This window comes from Astatotilapia calliptera, chromosome 10 (genome assembly GCF_900246225.1).
Source record: "Astatotilapia calliptera chromosome 10, fAstCal1.2, whole genome shotgun sequence".
Classification (NCBI taxonomy): domain Eukaryota; kingdom Metazoa; phylum Chordata; class Actinopteri; order Cichliformes; family Cichlidae; genus Astatotilapia; species Astatotilapia calliptera.
Window position 1 is genome coordinate 630,155 of NC_039311.1, and position 26,599 is coordinate 656,753.

A 26,599-nucleotide genomic window follows, 5' to 3' on the forward strand; every position below is an offset into this window, starting at 1 on the left:
GACAGGTGTGTACTTTCCAGATCAAGTCCAGTAAACTGAATTTACCACAGGTGGACTCCAGTCAAGTTGTAGACACATCTGACAGATGAACAGTGGAAACAGGAAGCACCTTAGCTCAGATCTGGATGTCACGTAATGTTTTTGTTCGCTATTTTTAATAAATTTGCAAGAACATCAAAGTCTTGTTTTCACTTGTCATTTTGTGTGTAGAATTTTGAAGTGAGAAATGAATTAAATTTTTGAATTAAGCTGTAACATGAAAATATGAGGAAGCGCCGTGAATCCTTTCTGGATGCACTGTAACTTGTTTCTGTGAATCATTGCAGTCTGCTGATGCACTGTTGTTGTCTGACCCCTTTGCAAAGACAAATTAAACCTCACATTGACAACCTGTTTGTGCAGATTCATTTATGTCTAATTTCCATAACATGGTATGGGGCATTTTAAAATGTTTAGCAAAGTAAACCAAAAAAAGTGTTCCTCATAAGATAAGTAGGAAAATATTCAATATAATATGTGTATGATATACAGAAGCTGGTTTATTGGAAATAACTGTTGAATGAGTGTGATCCGGTCAGCCTGTGAGGAGCCCTGGTTAACCAGCTTCTTTTTAATCCCTCTAGTTAAGCTAAATCTGTGGTAGCCTGGCTTATAGCATCAACTTGACTAAATATGTTCATTCCTCCTGATGTTGACTGTGGTTGGTGAACGTGTGTGTGTGTTAGCCAAGACGCAAGGAGAGAATGTGTTGTTGCATTTGTCCCATTACAACACAGTGATATGGGTCCAAGAAAAGATCTGCCAGGGCTCTAATTCAAATGTAATAGAGTTGAATAAAGCAGCGCCACCTTCTGGTGAAGATGGCCTACATGTACTGACCTATATAAGAATACAGTGCAGATGTCACAGAGCCCACTCTGGTCACAAGTCCTGCACCCGTTCAGTGACTTCACAGAAATGAGCTGGAAGCTGAATGGCAGATGGCAAAGCTAAAACGCCAGTAAGTGAAAAGAAGTGATGAAAATCACATGATGAAGCAGCCCTGAAGCCCACCATAGACCTGTGGAGCAGAGGTTAGCACTGTTAGCTCACAGCAACAGGGGTCCTGGTCCTCTGTATACAGGAGATTGATAGTAACGCATTATTATCGGCACAGGGTCGAGGCAGGGCTTGAAACTGATGGTGCTAAATGACTGCATGTGGATTTGGGCCGACTGACGTGAAGCAAAACCAACATATGGGCACCTTCTCACGAAATTCCGACAGCACTTAAATGTAGCAGAGCTCTGCCGGGAAACAAAGCCCTCTTTGTCACTTCTTCCCCTTCTTCAGCTTTTTCACGTGAGCGAGGTTAATAAACGACCACTGATCATGTCTGATGACACACTTCGGGCGCAGAGTTGTGCTTTGTAACTTTTTCCTGCTGGTTAGACCTTTGTTAGAGCCCAGTCTGGAGCGCAGGAGAGAGAAGGAGGGATTTCCCTGTTCCAAAAACTTTTTCATCCAGTTTCCATTAAGGAGGGGGAGGGAGGATGGACATTCCTCTCATACTGAGGCCAGGCGGTGTGGGGGGGAGGGGGTGCTTCCTGCCACTTCTCATGTACCGCTTCTTTCTTTACTCCCAACATGGAAAAAGATTCCTTGGCCTCTAACAAACTCTTTTCCCCGGTGAAAGAATAAAAAGCCCTCGGTGACGTCCAAGATGGAGCGGCTGCAGCAGCGCGTTTCGTAACTTCAGGAGAGTTGGTGCCGAGGAGACGACAGAGCAGCAGGGAGCGAACAAAAGGATGTTTCACTGAACTCACGGGCTCGGAAAGTAAACCAGGTTCTTCAGGTAAATCATTTACGTGTGTGCGCGCACATCAACCGGATGCTCCGCTTATCTTTGTCACACTGTTTCAGTCCTGCTGTTGTCATTTTACGGCACCAAACTAAACGGCTGAGAAAAACCAGACTTTCAGCGCGTCGTTCGTGAAGCTTGGATTGGCTTCGGACTCAGTCATGTGTGCTTTGAATTAACTTCAATAATCAGTGCCAATTCACTGACAGCGTGACGCGTAGGTGGGTGTAGCCTTTACTGCATCCTGGCCTTATCAGTAGGACTCCAGTTAGCTCTGTGAGACATTTGAATGTGAACGTGGGGTCCTTGGAGTGGGTCAGTCTGAAGTGGATGACTCAACAGTTGTTTTGCATTCACAGCGGTGTACTGTCAGTTATCACAGGCGCACAGTAATCTGCGTATGTGACGTTTGGACCTCAGAGTGAGTAACAGAAACTAAACTGGAAATCTTTAACTGACCAGATAAACAAGAAAACTCACTCTATGCAAAAAGCCGTAGAGTGATTTTAATTGGGAAATCCATCCATTCATTTTCCCAACTGTTTATCCAAATTGGGCACGAGCCGTGTCCCACGAGCCTGCCCCAACCCTTACAGGGGGTTCGGCATTTCCACCCAGCATCATGGCTTTAGTTTCTCTGTTGACACACGCAGACTAAATTCTGATAATTCTCATTTAATTTAAGACTAAACAAGATTGAGTTTAATGATTTAGATTAACTTGTATTTGTAAAATATTTGAAATTGTAGCTTTTAAATAAGCTTGAATTGCCATTAAACACAAAGACTCCAACTGCAGGCCTCGAGGGCCGGTGTCCTGCAGGTTTTACATGTGTCCTTGATCCAACACAGCTGATTTAAATTGCTAAGTGACCTCCTGACCATGTTTTGAAGTTCTCCAGAGACCTGGTAATGAGCTAATCATTTGATTCAGGTGTGTTGACCCAGGGTGAGATCTAAAACCTGCAGGACACCGGCGTTCCTGGCCTACAGCTGGAGTTGGACATCCCTGGAATAGAAGGTGTAGCTGTACAGTCACTGGGCCTTTCTTTTGATTTGAAGATATTTGTTAACAGCACTCTTCAACGAAAGACATTTGCTGCTCCAAAATTTGGAGTTCAGCTTGAGGTGAAAGGGGCAGTCCATGCTAATGTCTAATGTTGGGGTAAGAGTTTCTTTAACTGAAGGGGCCGGGCTCAGCTCCTGTGAAACAGCCCCGCACCATGATCCTCGCTCCACCAAACTGTACACTTGGCACAGCGCAGTCACACAAGCATTGTTCCCAAGTGTGACACTGAACCGGCAACTAGCAGAAGTAGTGAAGGTAGATGACTTTAATCCCTGGGGTTGAGAGGTCGGCAGAGGTAGAGACCAGCAGCCGGGTGGATTTGTGACTGAAGGATCGCAGCTCAGAAAATGGGAAGATTTACAAAATGGTGTTTAGATCAAAAAGACAGGAGATGTTCAAGTTTTCACTGCGAGTGAGCAGGATGCACAGGACAGAGGCTGAGACGCGAGCGGCAGCTTTTGATTATTTTAGTAAACAAGTATTCCATTTCTTTTTCGAGTAATTGGATGAGACATCGTTTTGTTTTAATAATCAGCAGTAGAAAAATACAGGTCCTTTAAAATAAACTCCTCATTGGTTTTCATGCTAGAAATGTCAGAGTTCTGCATAGTTTAACTAAACAGAACCTAAAGGAAGTGAGGTCAGAGGTCACATTGTAATGTAACTCCTGTATCTTTACTGTAGACTTGAGTAAACCAAACAGTGGAGGATGGGAGAAGCTCACAGGTTTGCTGATCAGTGGTTTGATGGAGCACCGAGCTAGCGTTTCCCTGTAAAGGTCTGAATGGTTATGACAGTAAGAAGCACTGCTAGAAAAATGTTTTCCCTGCACCAGAGCTCGTTCTCGTGGTTACGACCTTTTGCTCCTGATCATTTGTGTGTAGACAAACTCCGTGTTAAACTGTGACGTTTATTTTCACTGCTGCTGTTGTTTTATCAGCCGTAGCAGCCAGTTTGCTAACATGTCAACAGTTTGCTGATTGACTGGGATCACAGTCCGACTTACAGCTGGTTACACCCCCAACATACCGTTTACCCCCGTTATCCTCTGTTATCCTCGTGCTAACCAGGCCTCACCCTGCTTAGCTTCCAAGATCAGAAAAGGCTGGCTCCAACCTTTAATGTGCTATATCTTGTTTTCACCAGCCACATACCCCAGCACGTACTGCACCCGTGTGTTGTACCTGATTCTTGAATATTGTATCTGACGGTTTAAATATCTGCGGTTGCTTCAGCATCATTCTGCTTGCTTCTTTCATTTTATGTGTCGTGAACAATCTGCACTGATCTTAAGAAACATCTGCAACATGAACGACGGACACTGAGTCAGCACTCTTCTGTTATACTGATATAGAAAGTCCAGAATAAGGACGTCTGCCTTCAGACAGTTCCACATAAACATCTTGGTGGTCTTCACTTAATATCAGATGTGTGAGTGGATGTTGGTGCTCCACAGATCTTTAAAGAAGTGTTGCATGTTATACTGTGCTGAGCTCAGGTGACAGAAGCATGTTTGCATGAGCCGTCTCGAGGACAAGTCTACACATTGTTCTTGACTCTTATTTATTTTATTAGAATCATCATGGGTTTTATTTTTCAAGTCCTGAATATTTTCATGCTTTATCTTAGACCGAGTAAATACATGTGCAATAAAGTGCAGTGCATACATTTAACCAGGAAAGGCATCTGCAGTATGAAAGCACTCCCACTATTTTGTCTTTCTATAGTTTTAAAGACAACAGGAGGAAAAATGTGATCCCACAGTCCATCCTGTTGTTCATAGAGTCACAATGTCATGGTCTGAAACACTTATCACAGAGACGGTTGACAGTCAATGCTGGTTAAGCAATTACACTAGTGCACAGGTATGAAGGTGTGGCTTGGAGCTGAATAGTTGCCAGGTCCACCTCCGAGCTCCACCTGTCAGAGTGTGGGAAGAAACGGGAAAAGAGGTGCGTTGTTTCAAACCTTCAAAACCCAGGTACACATCGCTGTGAGTGGAACAGACATTTTTTCACTGGGATTGCTTTATAAGGAAGGATTCTTTGAGCCACACAGGTATGATATCATTTTAAAAACAAAGAAAAGGTCTGGACAGAAGCTGAATTCAGGTTTGAGCTGTAGAGATAAAATCAGCGCTTTACTGCCATGCAGCAGAGACCAACAGGTGGGAAGAAAAATGTTGCATGTATTTTTTCTGAAGGCTTCACTCTAGCAGGGATCTCTGAAGCATTACATCTGAAACTATTAACACTTTTAGCCAGTACATGTATCAAATGTGCTAAACTGAATGCATGCGCTGGACTCTGTAATATAATTTAGCACGATGTAAACAGTCAGAGAACATCAGGAGAATGGAGGCTTACTAAATAAACATGGATTCCTTATTTTTCAACATTATTTTAAACATAAGTGTATTTTAACTTTTGATTTAAGTTCATGTTTCCACTTTCATTGCATGAACAAAGGATATAAGAACCAACAAAACAAGAGGTCATGGGTGTTACAGTAGCATCAGTTGGATTATGTCTTTGCTCTCATGTATGTCAACAGGTGTTGTTAATGGTCGGTTGTGCCGGCAAGATAGGAATTTTTTTCCATCGCTTTTCTCCCAAATCCTTTTGTAAACAGCTGGAGTCATTTGGTCTAATAAATGAAGGTGTTTAATTATGTTAATAAAATTTGTGGGGGGTGCTTCTGAAGCCAACATTTTGTAATTTTGCTGCAAACATGACAGGGTGTCTGTACATCAGGAGGTAGAGCAGGTCATCTGCTGACTGGAAGGTTGGTGGTTTGATCCCTCGCATGCCAAATATCCTTGGGCAAGATATTGACCCCAAGTTGCTCTCCGACGCGTCCATCCAAGTGGGAATGTTAGTGAGTACTTAATACAACATTCACTTTCTTCTATTATTTTAATACTTTGAGTACCCCAGGAGAGTAGATAAGAATCAGTCCATTTACTTTCAGAAGATAGGCATATTTACCCATATTTTCCGGGATATACCTGAGATCTGGAGACCCAAAGCTTGTATAAACCAAGATACCCAGGGTTTGGGAAATAATTGCAGCAACATCCTTCCATATGGGATATGTGGCTGGTGGATATGATGAGCATGAAGAGCCAGCTGAGTTCTGCTTTGACTTTTCCTTGGGAGTGATAAAGAAGCGGATCTGCTTTTTCCAACAAAAGTCCCTCCAGGTTTGAGAGTTGCTTCTTTTTCCCATTAACATGGTTTGTAGAGTCCTTATTCATTATAACCTTACTCTGGTACAGCTTACTTACTAGACCATTGCTGTTCCCGAAACTATAAGCATCCATGAATATCTGGATAACATGAGGAACTTCAATCGGACAGAGACCCTTAATGTTTTGGTCATTGAACAAGTAGATGTAATACTAGAGTGAGCCCACTGTACATATCTTCTGTCTTGTAATGGTGACTTAAAGTCAGGGTCACAGGCATGCCACCTTAATAATTTGGAGTTTGTACTCATTGAGCACTTTCACCCACTGGTTTACTGTTTTAGGGATTTCTTCCTCTTTTTTTCTGTCGAGCCAAGTAATGACTGGACTATTAAATTCCTGATATTTTAGATAATGCCAGGTGATTGGTAGTTATTGAGTCTACAGTGCTTCAGTGGACATGAAAATTTCCAGTGCATCGCAGAGGTATATACAAGGTGTCCTCAAATTGGTGCCTTGAAGCACCAATGGTTGCTGGCTGCTACAATATTTAGTGATGAGACACGAGGTCTTGAATGATCAGGCCCCATCTTATCTGAAAAACCTCGTAGTACTCTTTTACTCCATTGGAGCACTTTGCTCTCAGACTATGGGCTTACTAGTGGTTCCTAGGGCTTTTATGGGAACAGTACGGGAGGCTGCTGACTACAGTATGGGAGGCAGCCTTCAGCTTCAGGGCCTCTCTTCTGTGGAACCAGCTCACAGTTTGAATTCAGGGTGACCGATACACACTCTACTTTAAGGACTTAAACGTTCCTTTTTGGACCAAGCATTTAGTTATGTCTGGAACAGTGCAGTAAATCTAAGCTGCTGGGGTCGTCACATGATGCACAAAGTGTTTCTTCTTCACTCACTGTGTGTTTATACGCCACTCTGCGTTTAATCATTAGTTATTATTAATCTCCAGCTCTCTTCCACAGCGTGTCTTTGCCCTGTCTCCCCACCCCAACTACACGTGGTAGGTGGCTGCCCCCCTGTCCCTGAGCCTGGTTCTGCTGGAGGTTTCTTCCTGTTAAAAGGGAGTTTTTCCTTCCCACTATCGCCATAGTGCTTGTTCATGAGGGGTCATGTGATTGTTGGGTTTTCTTTATTCGCCTTGCAAAATAAACATCTTGAGACAACTGTTATTTTGGTTATATCCCCAGACACTGGTGTCAAAGTTGTTTACAGAAACAAATCCTCAAAAATCCTGTCCTGAATAAGATTTTATTCATTTTTCCACATAAACTCTGATCTTGGCGTTAGCAAAATTTTGTTACGTTTGTCATGTTCTATGGAACGTGCTGCGTGGAGTGTCTGGACCCTTGTTGTTGGTTCTTGTACAGCTGTTTCAAGAACTTGGTTCGCATTACCAGGAACAAGTCGGACTTGTTCCCAATGCGTTGGACTCCGTCAGGGCTGCCCTTTGGCCCACATCCTCTTTATTATTTTAATGGACAGAATTTCTCGGCGTAGTCAAGTGATGGGCTTCCACTTGGGGACACCCCAACCACAGCCTGTTCAGACTCCTGCCCTCCGGCAGACGGTACCATGGCCTGAGGTACAACGCTGTGCGGGGCTGTGGAAGCTTCTTGCAAACCGCCATAAGACTGTTGAACATTTTTATAGAACAGGGTCAGCTGAAATGGTTCAGCTGGACATCTCTTGGTGAGTTACACTGAGAGGAGATCCATGGGCAAACCCAGGATTATGATAACAAGCTGAAGGCGACTCTAGACACTTACAGTGGGGCAAAAAAGTATTTAGTCAGCCACCGATTGTGCAAGTTCCCCCACCTAAAATGATGACAGAGGTCAGTAATTTGCACCAGAGGTACACTTCAACTGTGAGAGACAGAATGTGGAAAAAAAAATCCATGAATCCACATGGTAGGATTTGTAAAGAATTTATTGGTAAATCAGGGTGGAAAATAAGTATTTGGTCAATAACAAAAATACAACTCAATACTTTGTAACATAACCTTTGTTGGCAATAACAGAGGTCAAACATTTACTATAGGTCTTTACCAGGTTTGCACACACAGTAGCTGGTATTTTGGCCCATTCCTCCATGCAGATCTTCTCAAGAGCAGTGATGTTTTGGGGCTGTCGCCGAGCAACACGGACTTTCAACTCCCGCCACAGATTTTCTATGGGGTTGAGGTCTGGAGACTGGCTAGGCCACTCCAGGACTTTCAAATGCTTCTTACGGAGCCACTCCTTTGTTGCCCGGGCGGTGTGTTTTGGATCATTGTCATGTTGGAAGACCCAGCCTCGTTTCATCTTCAAAGTTCTCACTGATGGAAGGAGGTTTTGGCTCAAAATCTCACGATACATGGCCCCATTCATTCTGTCCTTAACACGGATCAGTCGTCCTGTCCCCTTGGCAGAAAAACAGCCCCATAGCATGATGTTTCCACCCCCATGCTTCACAGTAGGTATGGTGTTCTTGGGATGCAACTCAGTATTCTTCTTCCTCCAAACACGACGAGTTGAGTTTATACCAAAAAGTTCTACTTTGGTTTCATCTGACCACATGACATTCTCCCAATCCTCTGCTGTATCATCCATGTGCTCTCTGGCAAACTTCAGACGGGCCTGGACATGCACTGGCTTCAGCAGCGGAACACGTCTGGCACTGCGGGATTTGATTCCCTGCCGTTGTAGTGTGTTACTGATGGTGACCTTTGTTACTTTGGTCCCAGCTCTCTGCAGGTCATTCACCAGGTCCCCCCGTGTGGTTCTGGGATCTTTGCTCACCGTTTTCATGATCATTTTGACCCCACGGGATGAGATCTTGCGTGGAGCCCCAGATGGAGGGAGATTATCAGTGGTCTTGTATGTCTTCCATTTTCTGATGATTGCTCCCACAGTTGATTTTTTCACACCAAGCTGCTTGCCTATTGTAGATTCACTCTTCCCAGTCTGGTGCAGGTCTACAATACTTTTCCTGGTGTCCTTTGAAAGCTCTTTGGTCTTGGCCATGGCGGAGTTTGGAGTCTGACTGTTTGAGGCTGTGGACAGGTGTCTTTTATACAGATGATGAGTTCAAACAGGTGCCATTCATACAGGTAACGAGTGGGGGACAGAAAAGCTTCTTACAGAAGACGTTACAGGTCTGTGAGAGCCAGAGATTTTCCTTGTTTGAGGTGACCAAATACTTATTTTCCACCCTGATTTACCAATAAATTCTTTACAAATCCTACCATGTGGATTCATGGATTTTTTTTTCCACATTCTGTCTCTCACAGTTGAAGTGTACCTCTGGTGCAAATTACTGACCTCTGTCATCATTTTAAGTGGGGGAACTTGCACAATCGGTGGCTGACTAAATACTTTTTTGCCCCACTGTATGCTGTTTTTTGTGTTTTCAGCTTTTTTCCCATTTTTGTGAATTTGACGTCTTCTTGTCAAATTTGGCAGATTCAACATTAAATTAATATTTGAAACTATACAAATTAAAGTTGTTATAGTTATAATTCCAGCTTGGTTCTGGATGGAGTATTGAGAGTTGGAGGTGGCCTCGCTGCTGCTGCGATGCCAGAACATATGAAGCATCCAATCATTATCCCAAAGGACGTGCGTATGACCACACTGCAGGACACACACGAGAAGATTGGACACTGTGGAAGACTGTATATGCTCTCAGAGCTGCAACAGAAATATTGGATTCCTTCTGCTAACTCGGCGCTGAGGAACTTTCTGTCAGGATGCATAATCTGCTGGAACACTAAAGGCAAACCATTGGAACAAACTGGCCAAGAAGACAGACTTCCACCCGATGAACTCCCCGTTACTAATGTGGGAGTGGATCGCTTTGGATTGCTGATTTGAAGCTAGGCCGCAGCACTGTGAAAAGATATGGTGTGCTGCTTACCTGTCGTACAATGTGCACAATTTTAATGTGCACACAATAAACACTGATTCTTGTCTAAATGGCATCTGACTCCAGTAACGGATGACCCAACAGACCCTAACCACTTGCTGCTGATGAGGAAACGGCCAGTTTGCCTCTTAAAACATGTTTGCAATTGCAGGAAATGGCAATATTGAAGTATGCTCGAACTATACATGTCTGTGCTGCAGTGGAGTATGGGTGCGCGTATTTCATGTAAGAATAAGAGCAGTTAAATTACTATGCATGCTTATTTCTGGTGCCTAAAACATATTTTCCCAAAACCTGAAAAGATTTCAATGCCAGAGATAAGCAGTTTCTAGATTTGTCATCCAATATTTGTTCATTGTCCAGATCCTTTGTGTGTATTTAAACAGGAAACAGATTTGGCTGTCATTCAGTATGTGTACACCAATGTTTTCTTCTTGTGTTGTCAAATGTTTCAAACGAACTAAAATGCAGATTGCAACAGGAAGATCCATTGAAATGAATATGACAAAAATAACACGCATATGTAACAAGTCTACCTTGAATCTTGGTGTCTGCTGCACTGATTTTGAGTCCGCATAAAGTCACCATTTTGACCATGTTCCTTCTAACAGGAAGGCCCTCTGACAGAGCCAGGCTTGGGAGAAGCAGCCGTCTACAGGGCCACGTGGGAGGTGAGGGGCAAAGAGAAAGTAGAGAAAAACGGTTACGTGGAACGTGGTGCTCAGAGGACTCATTCCATTATGAGGAGCTGCCCACCACCTATAGCACTATAATAAAGGAGGATTCAAGGTCACCTGATTCAGCTCTAACCAAATCTGAGATTTAGATTATTATTGCTGTCAGATTTCTTGAAAACAGACGGGTGGTAGTTCAGTGCAACCAGACGTCCTGTTCCCCATTCTGCTTTTGATAGCTCTAGAAACCTTTGAGAGTTGATCTCATACTAATACACTAGACTAAGGTATAATCTGGCACGAAATGAATGATCAACTGGAATTTGGATTTAATGAAGAGGGGAGAGTCTCTCCTCCAATAGAAAGCTGACATTGCCCTTCTGTGTCTGTGAGCAAAGCAAGTTATTCAGCTAACAGCTGCAATTCTCTGTCGTGTTTAAACGCAGTCTAGTCTAAAGAGCTTTGAAAGAAACTGACTGGATGTCTTTAAGTTTCCTGACAACATTTCATCTCTCATCCAAGAGGCTTCTTCAGTTCCTCTGGGATGAGAGAAATCCAGTCACTTCCATGTTCCTTAAACTAGTATAACCTGGATGACAGAACATACACTGACAAACACGCAGTCTAGTTCGTTCAAGTATAAACATGTTTATGTGAAAAGTCATGTCAGAGCTGCCACAAGCTTCAGACTACAAGGTGACATGTGGGTGAAAAATGACTTTTACAACTTCATTTATGTTACATTAGCAATTCGCTGATAGGCTTTCAAATTAAATGTCAGAATCCACACTTGTGTGAATGAACCATGAAAAACAGCCATTCGATATTAAGTAGATATGCCAAAGTGCAACCAGGTGGTACGTGATATTGGAAGCTGCCTCTGTGTTGCTTTAATATTCGTTAATGACATTGACTGTTAAATTCTAGAATAATAGAAAAAGTAGCTACTGAACATACATCTTTATAAGAAGTACTTTTTGAGTTTTGTTCCCAAAAAATTCTCTGTAAAATGAATCGAAACGACAGCACCACAGTCTGAGGAAGCCGGAGGTTTCTTCCTGTTAAAATGGAGTTTTTCCTTCCCACTGTCGCCAAAGTGCTTGCTCATAGGGGGTCATATGATTGTTGGGTTTGCCTCTGTATGTAGGGTCTGCCTTACAATATAAAGCACCTTGAGGCGACTGTTGTTGTGATTTGGTGCTATATAAATAACATTAGATTGGATTGAGCCACTGTTATAGCTTAGGAAGGCTGTCAGACTCAGGAACGTTAATATGTTGAATACAAATGTTTCTAACTTTGACTCTTTTGTTTTGTTGTATATGTATTTTGCTGAAGTGCAGGCATCTCACCAACACTAACTTATTTCTCCTTTTGTCTCATATTTTATTTGCCAACAGATGTTTCGGAAAAAAGCATCTTCCTCCTTGAGAATGAGAAGGATAACAGAAACTAGATGTAATGATTTTCTTTTCTCTACTCTATCGAACAGGGATCACATTCAGTGTTGTCAGTGAAACCATACTAATTTGAATGCAACAGAAAAACTGTGTATGTTTTGCTGCAAATCCTTTGATATACTTTCCCTCAGTTTATTGCTGCTTTGTAGAACTTGTGCCTGAAAGTGGTGACCGTGCACCAGGAAGCTCCCTGCCTACCACCATTACTTTCAAAGAAGAAAGTAGAAGAGACACTACCAGTTTCCATGCTTTACCAGTTATAAATACTGTGAGCAATATTGAGATTAGATGATTGTATTCAAAAAAGAAAACTCCCAACTGGGAAAAGCCACTTTTCCCAGTTGGGAGGTAACGGCACTCGTCTAGACTTTCCACACCTGCTTAGGTTGTTTTCTCAACTAGTACTTCTCAAGGCTCTTGTGCTGCTCCTTGGTGGAGTTGTTATCTGTGATTGCCACTTCTATCAAAGCAGTTTTCTGCTCCTTGCCAACCAGCACAGTGTCTGGCTTCTCAGCGCTGGTCTTAGCCTCTTCAGGTATTTTGCCCCACAGATGATGCATCATCATGGACATCACTGGAGTGTGGGATACCCAGGTACTTGTGCCTATCCTGCTACACTATATTGTCAAAAGTATTAGCTCGTCTGCCCTCACACACATGAAATTGAGTGATGTCCCATTCTTAATTCATAGTGTTTAATATGATGTGGGAATTTTGACCGTTCTTCCCAAAGGTCAGGCACTGACACTGACCCGACCTGGCTCGCACTCTCCACTCGAATTCATCCCAAACATGTTCTTTTGGGTTGAGGTCAGGACTCTGTCCTGGCCAATCAGGTTCTTCCACATCAGTGTGTTTTTAGACTTTGTGCACTGTTGTGCAGTCCTGTTGGAACAGTCAGGTTTGTTAGCGGTGTGAAATTGCCCAAAATTTGTCGGTATGGTGAAGTATTAGGAGTTTGACTGCAGCTAAGAGGCTGAGCCCAAGTCCTGTTTAACTCTAACACGCTGTTCTTGAGCTCATCTGAAATGTCTATAGTGACTGACTCTGAGAAAGTTGCACACTGTGCATTCAAGCATCTTCTGACCCTGCTCTGTGATTTTCATGAATCATGGCGTGCTGTTACCTTTTTGTACCTATGGATCATGTTTTTTTTTCTGCTCATGTTTACTTCTTTACACTGATTATTCATGCTTTCCTGTGGAGGGCATATCTCGAGTGTGTTGGACCTCTTTTATCCACGAATTTCTAGAGAAAGGAGGAGACCCCTGGTGTCTTTCCTGAGATGGATAGCAGGCTTCCAAATATTGAGAGTCAGTAAATATATCATAATGAGTAGGTGCCTTGGTAACATATTGTACAGGACCACATGATTGTGAATCATGCAGTGAACACTGTCCCGTTAGGACTGATCTTTTCGTGTTGGGACACTACTTGCAGATGAAACGGACTGCTCTGGTAACAGCGATCCTTCATGGATGTCCTGCAGGATTTGCAAATGAATCTCAGAAACTGTTTTCAGAATCTTTACAATGACAAGGAAAGGTAGCAAATACCCTGTGCCATTTGCAGTTTAAACCCTTTTATATCACTTTATATCTGCAATTGTTGCATTTTTAATGGCATATTTTAAACTTAAAAATAAATGAATAAAAAAACGTATAGAAGTATGAAGTTACATTTTCATAGGAATCATCCAAACTTTGGATCATATCACCTTCAGGCAAATTGAAGACTTTGGACGTGACCCAGGGTTTGAAAATATAAAAAATATCCACATAATGATTATTTTCCAAGTTATAACTAGTGTTTCTAGAATTGTGTTGTATTTGAACGGGTCTGTCTACTGATATTTTTGTTTTTGTGTGAAGATTTGTCATATTTGCTCAATCCAGCATGAAATCTGAAAGCAAATCATTCACAGCTTGTTGTTCAACGTTTGCACCATGAAATTGTAATGCAAATAAGTTTGAGCAGAAAGCCCTCGTTGATTGGAGAATGACCTGTGTGTCTTATTGAGACGGGCACGTGAACAGTAACAGTGTTACTCTTACAGTGTTTACAGTTAAATGCCCAACGGCCGCCGCCGTCTTCTTTCTGTGGTTTTAACTCCTTAGTTGAGCGTGTGATCGGGGGTTGAGGGCTTGGGTGAATGGTTTCTAATGTTTTTCAGGAATTGTTCCTCCTCCACTTGTGTTCTGTTGTTTGCGCGGGGCAGTGGTGGTGATGGATGCTTCCTGTTCCTGTCTGACCTGAACGTTATTTCTTTCCTCTCGTATCAACTTTACTTTCTCTTTCTTTGACTGTCGATCTCTTGACCCACTAAACTCATTCCTGTCTGTACTCACTGTGGCACTTTCCCTTCTCCTCTCAGGGAATATCGACCGTGGGCGAAGCTTATCCTTCCACGAGGTTTGTGGCCAGCGCGAGGTGGAGATGAGGGCCGCAGCCGAGGAGTCCTCAAACAGCAGCAGTAGTGTAGGAGGCGGCGGCAGCACAGTCCTGCAGCGTCTCTTACAGGAACAAATGAACCGGAATTATGTGCTCCAGCAACAACAAGGTGGAGGAGGAAGTGGTGGAACAGGAGGGGGAGGAGGATACTCGGTGCAGGGACAGGTTGGGCCATCTGATGATCATTCCATGAGCCCCCACATTGCCCGGCAGGAGCCACAGGGACAGGAGTTGCAGACAGACAGCGGCCTGGAGAAGCTGGGCTCCTCCAGAACCGGAGGAGGAGGTGGGAGTAGTGGAGGGGGAGGGGGAGGAGGTAGTAGCGGAGGAGGGAGCAGCCAAGGACAGTGTCCAAACTCTGAAGACCTCCCTACATATGAAGAGGCCAAAGTGCAGTCGCAATATTTTCGGGGCCACGGCCCCCCTCCTCAACCTCAACAGCAGAATAACCAGGCCCAGCAGCCTCCTCTACAAGCGTCTGTGGGCGCCGCCTTCTATGTCACAGGGGTGAACAGCGCCAAGGTGCGCACTGAGGGGCGCCCCACGGTGCAGCGAGTTAGCGGCATGGGGAAGGTCCACCAGGACGATGGGCTGAAGGACCTGAAGCAAGGACACGTTCGGTCGCTTAGTGAGCGACTTATGCAGCTCTCATTGGCCACCAGTGGCGTGAAAGCTCACGCTCCTGTCACTAGCGCCCCACTTTCTCCCCAGCTGCCCCCTCCAGGGCCAGCTGGTGACTTATACAAGACGCAGCATCGTGGCCCACCTCCTGACTACCCGTTCAAAGGTATGGGTTCTCCTACCAAGCAGCAGGAGTCGGGAGGCCATTTTTACCAGGAGCAAAGAGGAAGGGAACACTCGAGGGAAGTGCCTCATGTCCGATACCAACCCCCACCAGAGTACGGCTCGTTCAGGTAAGGAGCACGCCCTCACGCAGTTATAGGAAAATACGAATGAGCTACAACTTTCAGCACACTTGTGTTCAGTAGGCTGGAAAACAGACTTCTACAGTAGTTACTATTCCAATAAAGGTGTAGTATTGGTTAAAGTATTGGTTGTTGAACCATTCCCGGATCTTAAAAAGTGACAAGTGGTCTTTTCCTTGTTCATCAAAAACCTCGGTGTTCTCCAGCTCTGCTGTGACTCTGTGCTGTTTACAGCTCAAACACAAGTTTAATCTTTCGGCAAACAACTAGAGAAAAAATAAAAGTACACCAAAATATCCTAATACTACCTTATACTCGTGGCTCAAGAGTTGGGAGTTCGCCTTATAATCGGAAGGTTGCTGGTTCGAGCCCCGGCTCGGACAGTCTCGGTCGTTGTGTCCTTGGGCAAGACGCTTCACCCGTTGCCTACTGGTGGTGGTCAGAGGGCCCGGTGGCGCCAGTGTCCGGCAGCCTCGCCTCTGTCAGTCTGCCCCAGGGTGGCTGTGGCTACAATGTAGCTGCCATCACCAGTGTGTGGATGACTGGATATGTAAAGCGCTTTGGGGTCCTTAGGGACTAGTAAAGCGCTATATAAATACAGGCCGTTTACACAACCCAATTGTGTAGTATGGTGGAGGGAGTTTTTACAGAAGCATGCGAAGGCAGCAGTCCACGAGGACCGTGGCCTAGGACTCCCATGTCAGTCAGCACCAGAATGATTGGAGAAAGATCCGTTTTAGGTTTGGGAATGGCAGCTTCAAAGCGTGGAGCTGCGGCGTCTGTGAGCTGAACAGGCGTTGATCAAGACGTCCCAGAAATATTGATGAGCTGAGACTGATTTACTTTTCTCAGCTTACACTGAGTTATCACTTAGTGTGTTCAACAAATAAATTAGAAGTAAAAATAATAAGGCACCCAAAGCGCTTTACAATTCCACTCTCACATTCACACACTGGTGGAGGCAGCTACGGTTGTAGCCACAGCTGCCCTGGGGCAGACTGACAGAAGCCAGGCTGCCATATTACGCCATCGGCCCCTCTGGCCAACACCAGCAGGCGGTAGGTGAAGAGTCTTGCCCAAGGACACAACAAGCAGGACAGAGAGAGCTGGGGATTGAACCGGCAACCTTCCGGTTACAGATGAGCGTCCCAATCCTCTGAGCCTGTGTGTGTTTGTATGTGTGCATTCATACACTTTGTCTCTACCTCAACATATCCGAGTCCTTCCTTCCTTCCTTCCTTTAGCACAACACTCTACTCAGCTGTTAAATGGATCAGAAACCTCTAGTTTGGGATTATTCAGCACTCCTATGCTAACCATGCAGCTGTGCTTTCAATTCCACGGCTAAACTAAAGTCAAATAAACAATTATCAGTCGGTAAAAAACAAGATTTTAGTTTTCATCGGGGTAAAAATTCTCCAAGCAGAAGGTAGAAAAACAAAAACCGACCCTGGTTTCTTGGATGCAAAGACGGATCCTGTTGGGCCTGTTTAGCACTTACCTCAGAGCAAACTGGATTTAAACAGTCATGAATACAACCAGATTTTAATTGTCAGGGCAGGACGTGCTACGACATGACCTGCTGTGGTCTGATGTCATTCCTTTGAAGACAAAAGATATTTTCTGAACAAACTCAGCTGAAGCTGGTGTGTTCCCATGTTACTCAGAAACAAGTCACACATCACCCAAGCAGACAAACCAATGAATCAGACAGGACACGTGATAAAAAGCCTTAGTCTGTATGTAAATGCAACTAGTGTGCATGCTGGGGGAAATTATTATTTGACCTCCTGCTGAAATTTGAAGTTTGCTCACTTACAAAGAAGAAACGGTCTCAACCACAAATCTCAATGCAGTGAATTCGTCCTGTAGCCTTAAACAGCAACATGTTTCTACCTCTGTGTGTGACTGTGGGGACTTTCTGCTGCTGCAAACATGGCAGGTGTGTGTGTGTGTGTGTGTGTGTGTGTGTGTGTGTGTGTGTGTGTGTGTGTGTGTGTGTGTGTGTGTGTGTGTGACACAGGTTAAATGTGAGCTTTTGTGTGGTCAGCTAGACTAGAAAGGCGCTGTTTGTTTACTGTTAAAATGTGATTGGAGCAAATCATTTGGGCTCAAATGAAAATGAAAAAAATGTCAATAAAATAGCTGTGGACACATGCTGTGTCTGTTTCAGCGAACTGTATGCTAATAAATGTTCAACAGTGTGCAAAAACAACTGACTTACAGATGTGTAACCATGCTTTCTGCAGGTCCAGTAAGGAAGGCTTAGTTTACACCCAGCGACCCCTTCAACAGCACAGTCCCACCTCCTCTGTCACCTCAGTGGGCTCTTTATCGCGCACTCAGTCCTCAATCCTTAGCAACATCCTTAGTGCCTCCCACTCCTCTCATCCTTCCTTCCCTCATCAGCAACCCCAGAACCAGGGAGAGCCCTTACTCACGGCGGTCCCTCGTAGTCCACATAGTACCGGCTCCCACCAGTTGGCAGAGTCTTTTACCTCAGGGTCGCTTCACCCACCACAGAGGAGTCATGGTTTTTGTCCAGATCCCTATGGCTCCACACCAAGGATGCACCATCATCATCATCATCATCATCAGCAGCAGCAGCAGCCTCCCCATCTGTATCATCATCATCAGCAGCAGCAGCAGCAGCATCATCATCATCAGCAGCAGCAGCAGCAGCCGCCATTCCAAGGACCTTCCCAACCGCAGCTGTCGGTCCATTCTGGACCTTTCCCCCTTTCACAGTCCTACACTCACCTGCAGGGGGAGCCCTTTGCAATGATGGCCCGTGCCCAGCAGATGGTAGATACACTGACAGACGAAAACAGGATGTTGAGGCAGGAAATGGAGTCCTGTCGCGAGAAAGTCACTAAATTACACAAGGTAAGAAGTTTAGCAGTCATCTGTTTAGATACATGTGCAGACAGTGTTGCCCACTAAGTTTCAGATGTTAGTGTTCAACATGACCTTTGACCTGTTTGAAACCAGAGTACTCCTTCAAACCTGATGCTGACACGTTCAGCCTAACAGCAAGACAAGTGCAGCACTGTGTGAAGAAGAAGATGTTTTTGGTTATAATCTGTTTTCTTCATGCGTTCCTGAACAGTTTGGTTGAAATGTGTTTCAAAGCGCTAACAGACAATAGAACAGTGGTGTTGTTGGTAAGGCCAGTTTGGACCAGTAACTGGTATACAGTTTCACTCTTTCTGTATCTGTGAACAGCTGGAAATGGAGATCCAGCTGGTCTCAGAGGCCTATGAAAACCTGGCAAAGTCTTCCTCCAAGAGGGAGGCCCTGGAGAAAACTATGAGGAACAAGTTGGAGCTGGAGGTGCGCCGGCTGCATGACTTCAACAGAGACCTCAGAGGTGAGAAACAGTGAAGAACATGACCAACATTCCTCAAATGACTTCAAATGTAATGATGACCTGTAACAGCTGTACCCCGTCTCAGCTCCCAGCGTTTACAGAAATACGGGATCGGTTGGATGGACTTGGATCTGTCCCCAAAAGGACAGATCCAAGTCCTGGCTCAGCCGCTTCCAAGCATTTTGGCCCCACACTGTGAGAGTGTGACTTAAGTAATATACAGTTACACATTTATTTATTTATTTCATTTTTATGAGGTGAAATGTCTTGAAGAAACTTAAAGTCCAACAAGCTCTTTAGACTGTCTGGAATATTTTTTAAAAAGAAGGAAACCAAGCATTTTGGTGTCAATGACTGCAGATTTCCCTTGATTAAAAAGAGAAACCTTCACAGCATCTAGCTTTGCTGTTCTTGGGGAGGTAGGTCTGACATTTTAACTTTCCTTTCTGCATGAAAGCAACACTGAAAGCAACATAAATAAAGAGAGTTAGCACGCGTTCCAGTTATTATAAACTAGAATCTAAATGAAGATCTGAAAGTGTCTTGGGAAAGGAAAAGAACAGCTTATGAGTCCTGGTAAGCATACAGAGCAGCCAGTGGAATCAGGTCGCTGCAGCTGATGGATGTAACAGGGGAACTCTGGAGTGTGTGGGGATACAGCCTCTGTTTTTAACGTTAGTTTTTCCATTTTCCTCAAACGTTTACAATAAATTGAGGGAATAAAGGAAAATGTAGCGGGATGAGGAAGGACAAATGACAAAACCAAAGCCCCACCCAACTTGTGTGGTGCTACGTAAACAACAAAGAATGTCTACATTTGGGTGAGCCGCAGAAAGATTCCACTTCTCCTGTTGTGGGAATTTCCTCCGTGTCTCGCCTTTGCTCCAGCCTCAAAGGATCACTTTGAAGCCAGTTTGGTGTAACAACTTTCATCACTTTAAACAGGTAAATGTCCTCACCATGAATGACTTCTGGAGATAAGAAATCTGGGAGTGTTTTGTAACATTTCCCAGAAAGATTGAACCTTTTCACATTTCCAAAAACTGTGAGCCAAATTCTCTCCATTGTCCAAGTAGAGGTGTGTTGGAACAGGCAGATGGATCAAAGCCAATCAACCGGTGATAGTTCAGTCTCCATTCTGATTCCCATTTTTGTTTTATATACAATGAACATTTCTATTAACTCACTGGCCTCCTGAGAGAGATGCTTCTGATCTCAGTGTTATAAAACGTGTCCTAAATAAGTCAGAGGTATGCAGCTCAAACTCCTGCCTGAGCTTCTCAGAGGACTTACCACACGTGTACAGTTCATGTGCATACTGCTGTGGTTCCCCAGTCCTTCTGCACTATCCAGTGTGAGGACCAAATCAGCATTTTACAATCTACCTTGATTTTGTGTTTGACTACCAGATCCCACCAGACCTTTAATGTTGCCGTGACAACAGGATTTGGATCCCTCAGATATGTGTACATTTAGTCCGTTGGGTAAATTGAGCGCAGGCATAGACTGAGGGTGCCAGTTTGGTTCAATCCTTTTGCATCGCATTATTAATCGTGCTGTCTCATACAGTGTGTTTAGACCTGTTGTTAGACGGGCTCCCAAATCCCATTTAAGTTTGTACTTCTGTCTGATGAATTCAATCCTTCCTGCACAATATTTGAGTCTCAGAAATATTTAATTTACATCCAGATTTTTCTCTAAACTTTTCTAAGATGGTCCAGAGCTTGAAGAATGTGTCAACTGGGTTTTTAAGGTCTAGCACGATATTGTCTGCGTTCTTTGTTCTTCCTGTGCTATCAGCTCATTGCTTTGTCTCGTATACGTCTCAGACCTGACCTGTTCCTGTGGAGAGCTCAGAGCTAGCTGTCACATTTATTTTCATTCCAGCCGCTGGCTCATGACACAACGCTGGTATACGTCTAATCAAAGTCTAGTTGAAACCCTCAGCATCCAGGCTCACTAAGGCTGTGGGAACGCCACGTTTGTTGGCTTCACTTATGGGCGTAATGTGCGTCTGATGTAGTCCCGTGTGTGTCGACCTTTAATAAATCCTGTTTGATCTTCATCTGTCAGGTCTGGGAGTTTACAGCCAACATTTAAGATATCGGCCGATAGGATTTGCAGTACTCATTCTTACCTTCTTTTTGTAAGACTCATATCGCGACCTGTTTTCACGAGTTTTGGCCTTTTTAACTGTCCAGCTGAATGAATCCAGTAAAGGGGGGCTAGCTGTACCATTCACTGGGGTAGCCAAACGAATGGTACAGCCTTATAACGCTTTGCTTTAGTGATCAGTGAGGTTAAGGTGTCACTGGAAAGGTTCCTACAGAGGGGACGTCTAATCCAGCAAAATAATCTACAATTTCTTTTTCATCCACCAGTTCAGACGGGTCATGCTGAGTTTTAAAGCAGTGTAGAAATTTTGACATTTTGCTACCTTAACTGTGTCCTATGTTATTGTCTGTTCTCTCTGCAGTCCTGGGTTTCTTTTTTTTTTGTTAAACACGCCATTTTCCATAATGTTCGTCTGTTTATTTTGATGCATAGTTAAATAAATAGCATTATGGTCAGATATGTCTGCTGTTCCCATTTTACTGCCACCACCATGCTTTGGTGGGTGTGCGTCCCTCTGCAGAGCCCCGTCTCTTTTATAAGAATGATTTATTATTTCTCTATTTTGTTTAAAGCTTGTTGTGTCCTCGATATTGTTAAAGTCGTATTCCAGTCCACATCAGGAATTTCCGTCACACTTGGTGGTAATCTTGTCAAATGTGTGTCCCCCTCTGGAGGTGCATACACACGAGCTACTGTGACACTCTTTCCTTTCGCAGTTGCATATCTGCCTTCTTGATCCTCATCTTCCTCAATCTTTTCAACATTAACATTGCTTGATATCAGGGTAGTTGCACCTCCTCTCCTGCTATTCTTATGTGAGCTGAAGATGGAATTTGTATATCCAAACCTTTTTGACATGTTTCATGTAGAAATATCACCTGTGTCCTGTCTCTTCCATAAGGAGAGGATCCTAATTGTCCACCGCCTTTACTCCTGCTGTTGGTGCCGCTTCTCTCTTCTAATGAATTGAAGCGGCTGTGACATTGCGTGTTGTATAGCAATGGTGGCAAAAATGCCGACTGTGGAGCTGAGCGAAGCGCTCACCGAGTGGAGAAGTAATCAAAACTGTGCAGCTTGAGGCTGGCTTCATGTGCGGTGCTGTATACACGGCCTGGTCCTCTCAGTGGATTCATATTCTTGTGTAGGGTGTTTGAAAACGTCCGTTCCTCTTCTTCCCCAACTCCAAAAAGTCAGGTACTGTCCCTCCTCGATCAGCTTGTTTTGAATACGGTGAGCGCTCCGCTCAGCTCCACAGTCGCGCCCTCATTTCCCCACCTGTGGCCACTCTCTCTGATACTCCTTTCATTTCTTCAGTTGTTTTGTCCAGTTTGTTGCCCATTTCTTGGTGTAGAGAATTAATATCCTTTTGTAGACTGTCGTGATCCTCTTTCAGTTCCGACCTGAGTGATTCTGTAGCGCTCACCAAATCATTCGGGGCTCCAGGGTTTGTGTTAGCTTGCGTTGCAACATTGCTAGCTTTTGCTGATGAGTTGTTTATGTCTCGGGCGAATTTGGTGTTTTGGGCATATTTGTGTTTTGTCAGTCTCCTGCATTTCCTTCCCAACTATTTAACTCTAGAAGAATTGCCTATAAACAAATTTTTATATCTCCATGTAACCTTATATATTTTAAAATTAAATAATGAAACATCCTAACCGAAAATGGATTTAGCTACATTCTGGACAGTGTTTCCGGAATGCAGTAGCTAGCGAGCTGATTGGAGACCGTTACAGCCAATCAGAATATTTGCATCCAAGTCTGTAATTGGTTGGTTTTGTGGCACACTTATGACGGTGTACGGAGAGTTGAGCGTGCAGGGAGCAGAGATCTGAGCAAGCGCAAATACCAACAACCTGAGCGAGAGCGGCTGTTATTGTGTGTGTGGATAATAGCAAACACTGGAATTAGAGCAGGGCGACATGACCAAAAATATTTATCACGATATACATTTGAAAATTTGCGATAACGATATAACTGACGATATAATTGACACTATACTAATATATTTTCACTTAAACAAGCAGCTGTTTTTTATGTGCATTAAAGTTATGTAAAAATGTAACAGTGCATTGACAGTTTTTTGTTCTGTTTTCACTGTTGCTTTGTTTGTTTTTTCACTGTTTCATGAGATTGAATTTGAATGCGTAATCAATAAAATCAAATCAACACAGAATCAAAAAAAAAAAAAAAAAAAAATCAGTGGAAACTGGCCGACATATCCTCAGCAAACATGTATAACATCCACACAACTTAAAAAGAGGTCATACACACAGTACGGTAACATTATGTTGACAGACATACGTATCACTCCGCGAGGCCTCCGCCTACGATAGCCGTAATATCTCCAACAATCTCAAGCGGTGCGGCTTCGTAGCTCAGCAAAGTCGTACCTGAACATTTGACAGATTTTCGAGCGCCGTGCACATAAATCGTTTCGAGGGTCAGTGAAAACACAAACCAAAGTTCATACATAAGGCACACGGGATTATAAGGGGCTCTGTCGACTTTCAGAGAAATCAAGGATTGATTTTAAGGTGCGCCGTTATTTTTCCAAACAACACGGTAATAACGACGGGCCCGCTAGCATGCGCTACCAAAAATAGTGCTTTGTTGTGTATCTGACGGACCAAAGCTAAACCAGTTCCACCAGTGAAGCTGCAGCATTTTTACAAACCAGTTTCAGGTTCATCGTTTCATTCAACGATCCACTTTCGCCCTTCTTATTCTCCGTCGCCACCATGCTTTTTCCTTCCATGTGCGTAGGTAAACAAAGGCACTGCGCACTCTATCGCCATATTTCATTTTCTTGTCGTTGCCCAACATTACACCGGTATTACCGTGGACGGTATGATATGGCCCAGCCCTAACTGGAATACATTTCTTGCATTGAAACATTAAACTTTTCTTCCCTCCAAATAATTTTTTGCGTGTTGTTGGTTTTTTTCTTTTGGTTTTTTACATGCGCTCAGAATAGAGGCACAATGATAACGCCATACCAGTGTCATTGAAATGCATTGTGCTGTATGTGTGTATACCCAGGCACCAAGATTTTGTGTTATGTGCTGTTGTTTTTAAGAGCGCATGGAAACCGCTAATAAGCAGCTCGCTGCTAAGGAGTGTGACGGCTCGGAGGACAACCGCAAAACCATCTCCCAGCTCCTGACACAGAGTAAGTGCCACACATAGACAGCATCAAACCAACAACCTTCCTGAGGAATAATGACGAGTTATTATTATTATTATTTTCTAATATAACACCTGTCAGCAGAATGCAGGCTATTAGAGGATGATGCACATCACTGTTGCCTGTTGGTGTCCACATGGAAACTAAGCAGACAATAGTTTTGTCAACTCTTTTATGTCGGGACGACTTGCTTGTTGAGCTGGACAGACTGTGTCTGACACTCAGCTGTTCTATGTAGGTGAGCCTCTCAGATTATTTTCTGTCATCAACCTGTATCAGTAAGTTTTTTCATTAAACAGTCCAAATGAAGGGCCGTAACCTGCGGACCCTCGCTGGTAGGGATGGGTACCGGTGTCCGGTGCCATGATGGCACCGGTTCTGACATAAACGGTAGTAACCAGACCGAAAAGCAGCGCACATTTCGGTGCTTTATTTCGGTGCTTTTTTTTCCCTGAGCTGTGATACACTTTAGATTCTAGCCAATCATTTTACGTTTCCAAGGATAGTAGGCGGGGCCAGGTACGTACGTTCTGTTAGAGCAGAGCTACAGATTAAAAATGTCCAAGGCGAAGCGGTCAAAGTCTGGCTGTACTTCACAGCAAAAGATGCAAACTCAGCAGCAACAAGTGCTTTAAGCTGATACTGTGATACTGTGCAAAGGAGGTAACACCTCAAATCCAATGAAACACCTGGCGACGCATAGCGTTTTTTTTAAAAGCCCAGAAATGCGCCGTATTTGATAGCTTGCTGCGAGACCTCACACCCAGCACATCTACTGTGCGTGGGTTGCCTGTTATGCAACATCCCCCAAAAACACGAAGAGGAGAGTCCTGGCCCCTAGCCCTGCCAGTGTAGCAGAAATGATGAGGATGATGATGCAGCCGCAGCCGTTCTTCTCTGCGTAAGTAGCTAATTTACGTTGAGTAGGCTAACCACGTTATTACATTAATGCATGTAAGGTGAACTAGCAAACATCATCATAGCTACATGCTGCTGTCTTCTTGTTTGATGGCAGATACTCCCTTCACCCTGGCTAAAAAGGCTAAAATGACCAAAGAAAAAGTGGAAAACAGTTAAACATGAGAGGTTTTGGACAAAGTTTGTGTTTTTTCCATTGTTTAAGCACTGCTTCCAGCCAAGAGTGATACCATATATGCCCCATAGCTGCAGAAAAGGCTAACATTGTTATATTTTTACAAAAAACAGCTGAACATGAGAGGTTTTTGGACCAATTTTGTGTTCTCCATTCTTTAAGCACCGGTTTGAGCACCGTTTGAGCACCGGCACCGTTTCAAAAGTACCGATTTGGCACCGGTATCGGATAAAACCTAAACGATACCCATCCCTACTCGCTGGTGGTCAAACCATCAGCATGTCCCCGATGTGAAAGCAGTGTTTTACACTTCATCGGTGCCACAAACACACTCAGCTTTCACTCATTCGACATTATCTTTAGCAGTCCATGGAGCTCACACGGCAATGCTGCAAGTCACCAGGTTTTAATGGCAGCCACCTTCAATCATCTCATAAAGGACTCGCATTAAATAAAAGAGGTCCAGTCTACTCCAGCTGAGATGATTAACAGGCAGCACAAGAATCACAGCACACAGTGCTGAAAGTCTCAGAACTGTTACAGCATTCCCGGCGTTCCCTGTTTGGATATTAAAAAGTAGAGCGAGGTGATTATTCGGGGCAGAAACTCGACCTGCTAAGTTTTTATTTTGTTTTTTACTTTTGGGGTTTCTGGACTCACAATTAACTTCAAAATAATTAAGAACATGATACAAACTGTGAAATTCAACCTGGCACATCAGAGACAGCCTCACAAATTCTGTGAACTTTCCTCATTTTATCGGTTGTCTAACTGTCAGGAAGCAGTTTGTGTGTAAAGTGTTATTATTCTTGTTTGGGACGTTATGTGGACTTCATTTAAAGCTCGTTTGTCTGAGACCTGTCAGGTTTCGCGCTGACAGGGTTCATATCAAAGTGTGTCGAGCCTTTCTTTCTGACAAATACACTGACATCACTCCTTTGTGTGAAGTTGAGAAATGTGTGTTGTTCCTGTTTTGTTGTGAAACCGTCCCTTTCATGCTGTACTGAATCAGCCCCTTATCTGTGGGAGGGGCTTGCTACTGCTGTGCCTGCCTCGGTTGGGGCGTATCCGAACACAGAGACAACGACGGACGTGCAAAAGTAGTGACTCCTGTTCACTTTACTCGGGTTTGTTGGGTTTCTCTGTGGACGAGCCAGCAAACACTGTCAGCTGACAGATGTGCGCTTGGAGCCTGGCGCTCACCGACTACGTTTCTAGTGGACGCTTGAACGTGTTCGTTAGACTCACATGTTGCGTTTTCTCAGTGCTTGACGGTGCATCCTTAAAGTTCGTGTGATCATCATAGC

At 43.9% G+C, this 26,599-nt stretch overlaps 1 protein-coding gene across 4 annotated transcripts in view; it reads left to right on the plus strand.

The window, feature by feature from the left end:
• Positions 1 to 896: 896 nt before the first annotated feature.
• The window catches only part of amot (angiomotin), a 42,651-nt gene continuing 16,948 nt past the window's right edge, over positions 897 to 26,599 (plus strand). Inside the window, exons 1-7 of one of the 4 annotated variants that reach the window (XM_026182122.1) lie at positions 897 to 1,000; positions 10,631 to 10,690; positions 12,094 to 12,151; positions 14,528 to 15,518; positions 17,780 to 18,416; positions 18,756 to 18,900; positions 24,092 to 24,184. In XM_026182122.1, coding sequence (XP_026037907.1) covers positions 974 to 1,000; positions 10,631 to 10,690; positions 12,094 to 12,151; positions 14,528 to 15,518; positions 17,780 to 18,416; positions 18,756 to 18,900; positions 24,092 to 24,184 — 2,011 coding nt within the window. In that variant the 5' untranslated portion in view covers positions 897 to 973. Of the gene's footprint in view, positions 1,001 to 1,053; positions 1,835 to 2,087; positions 2,262 to 4,715; positions 4,967 to 10,630; positions 10,691 to 12,093; positions 12,152 to 14,527; positions 15,519 to 17,779; positions 18,417 to 18,755; positions 18,901 to 24,091; positions 24,185 to 26,599 lie in introns of those variants that run through there. The other 3 variants (XM_026182125.1, XM_026182124.1, XM_026182126.1) reach the window with 3 other exon arrangements.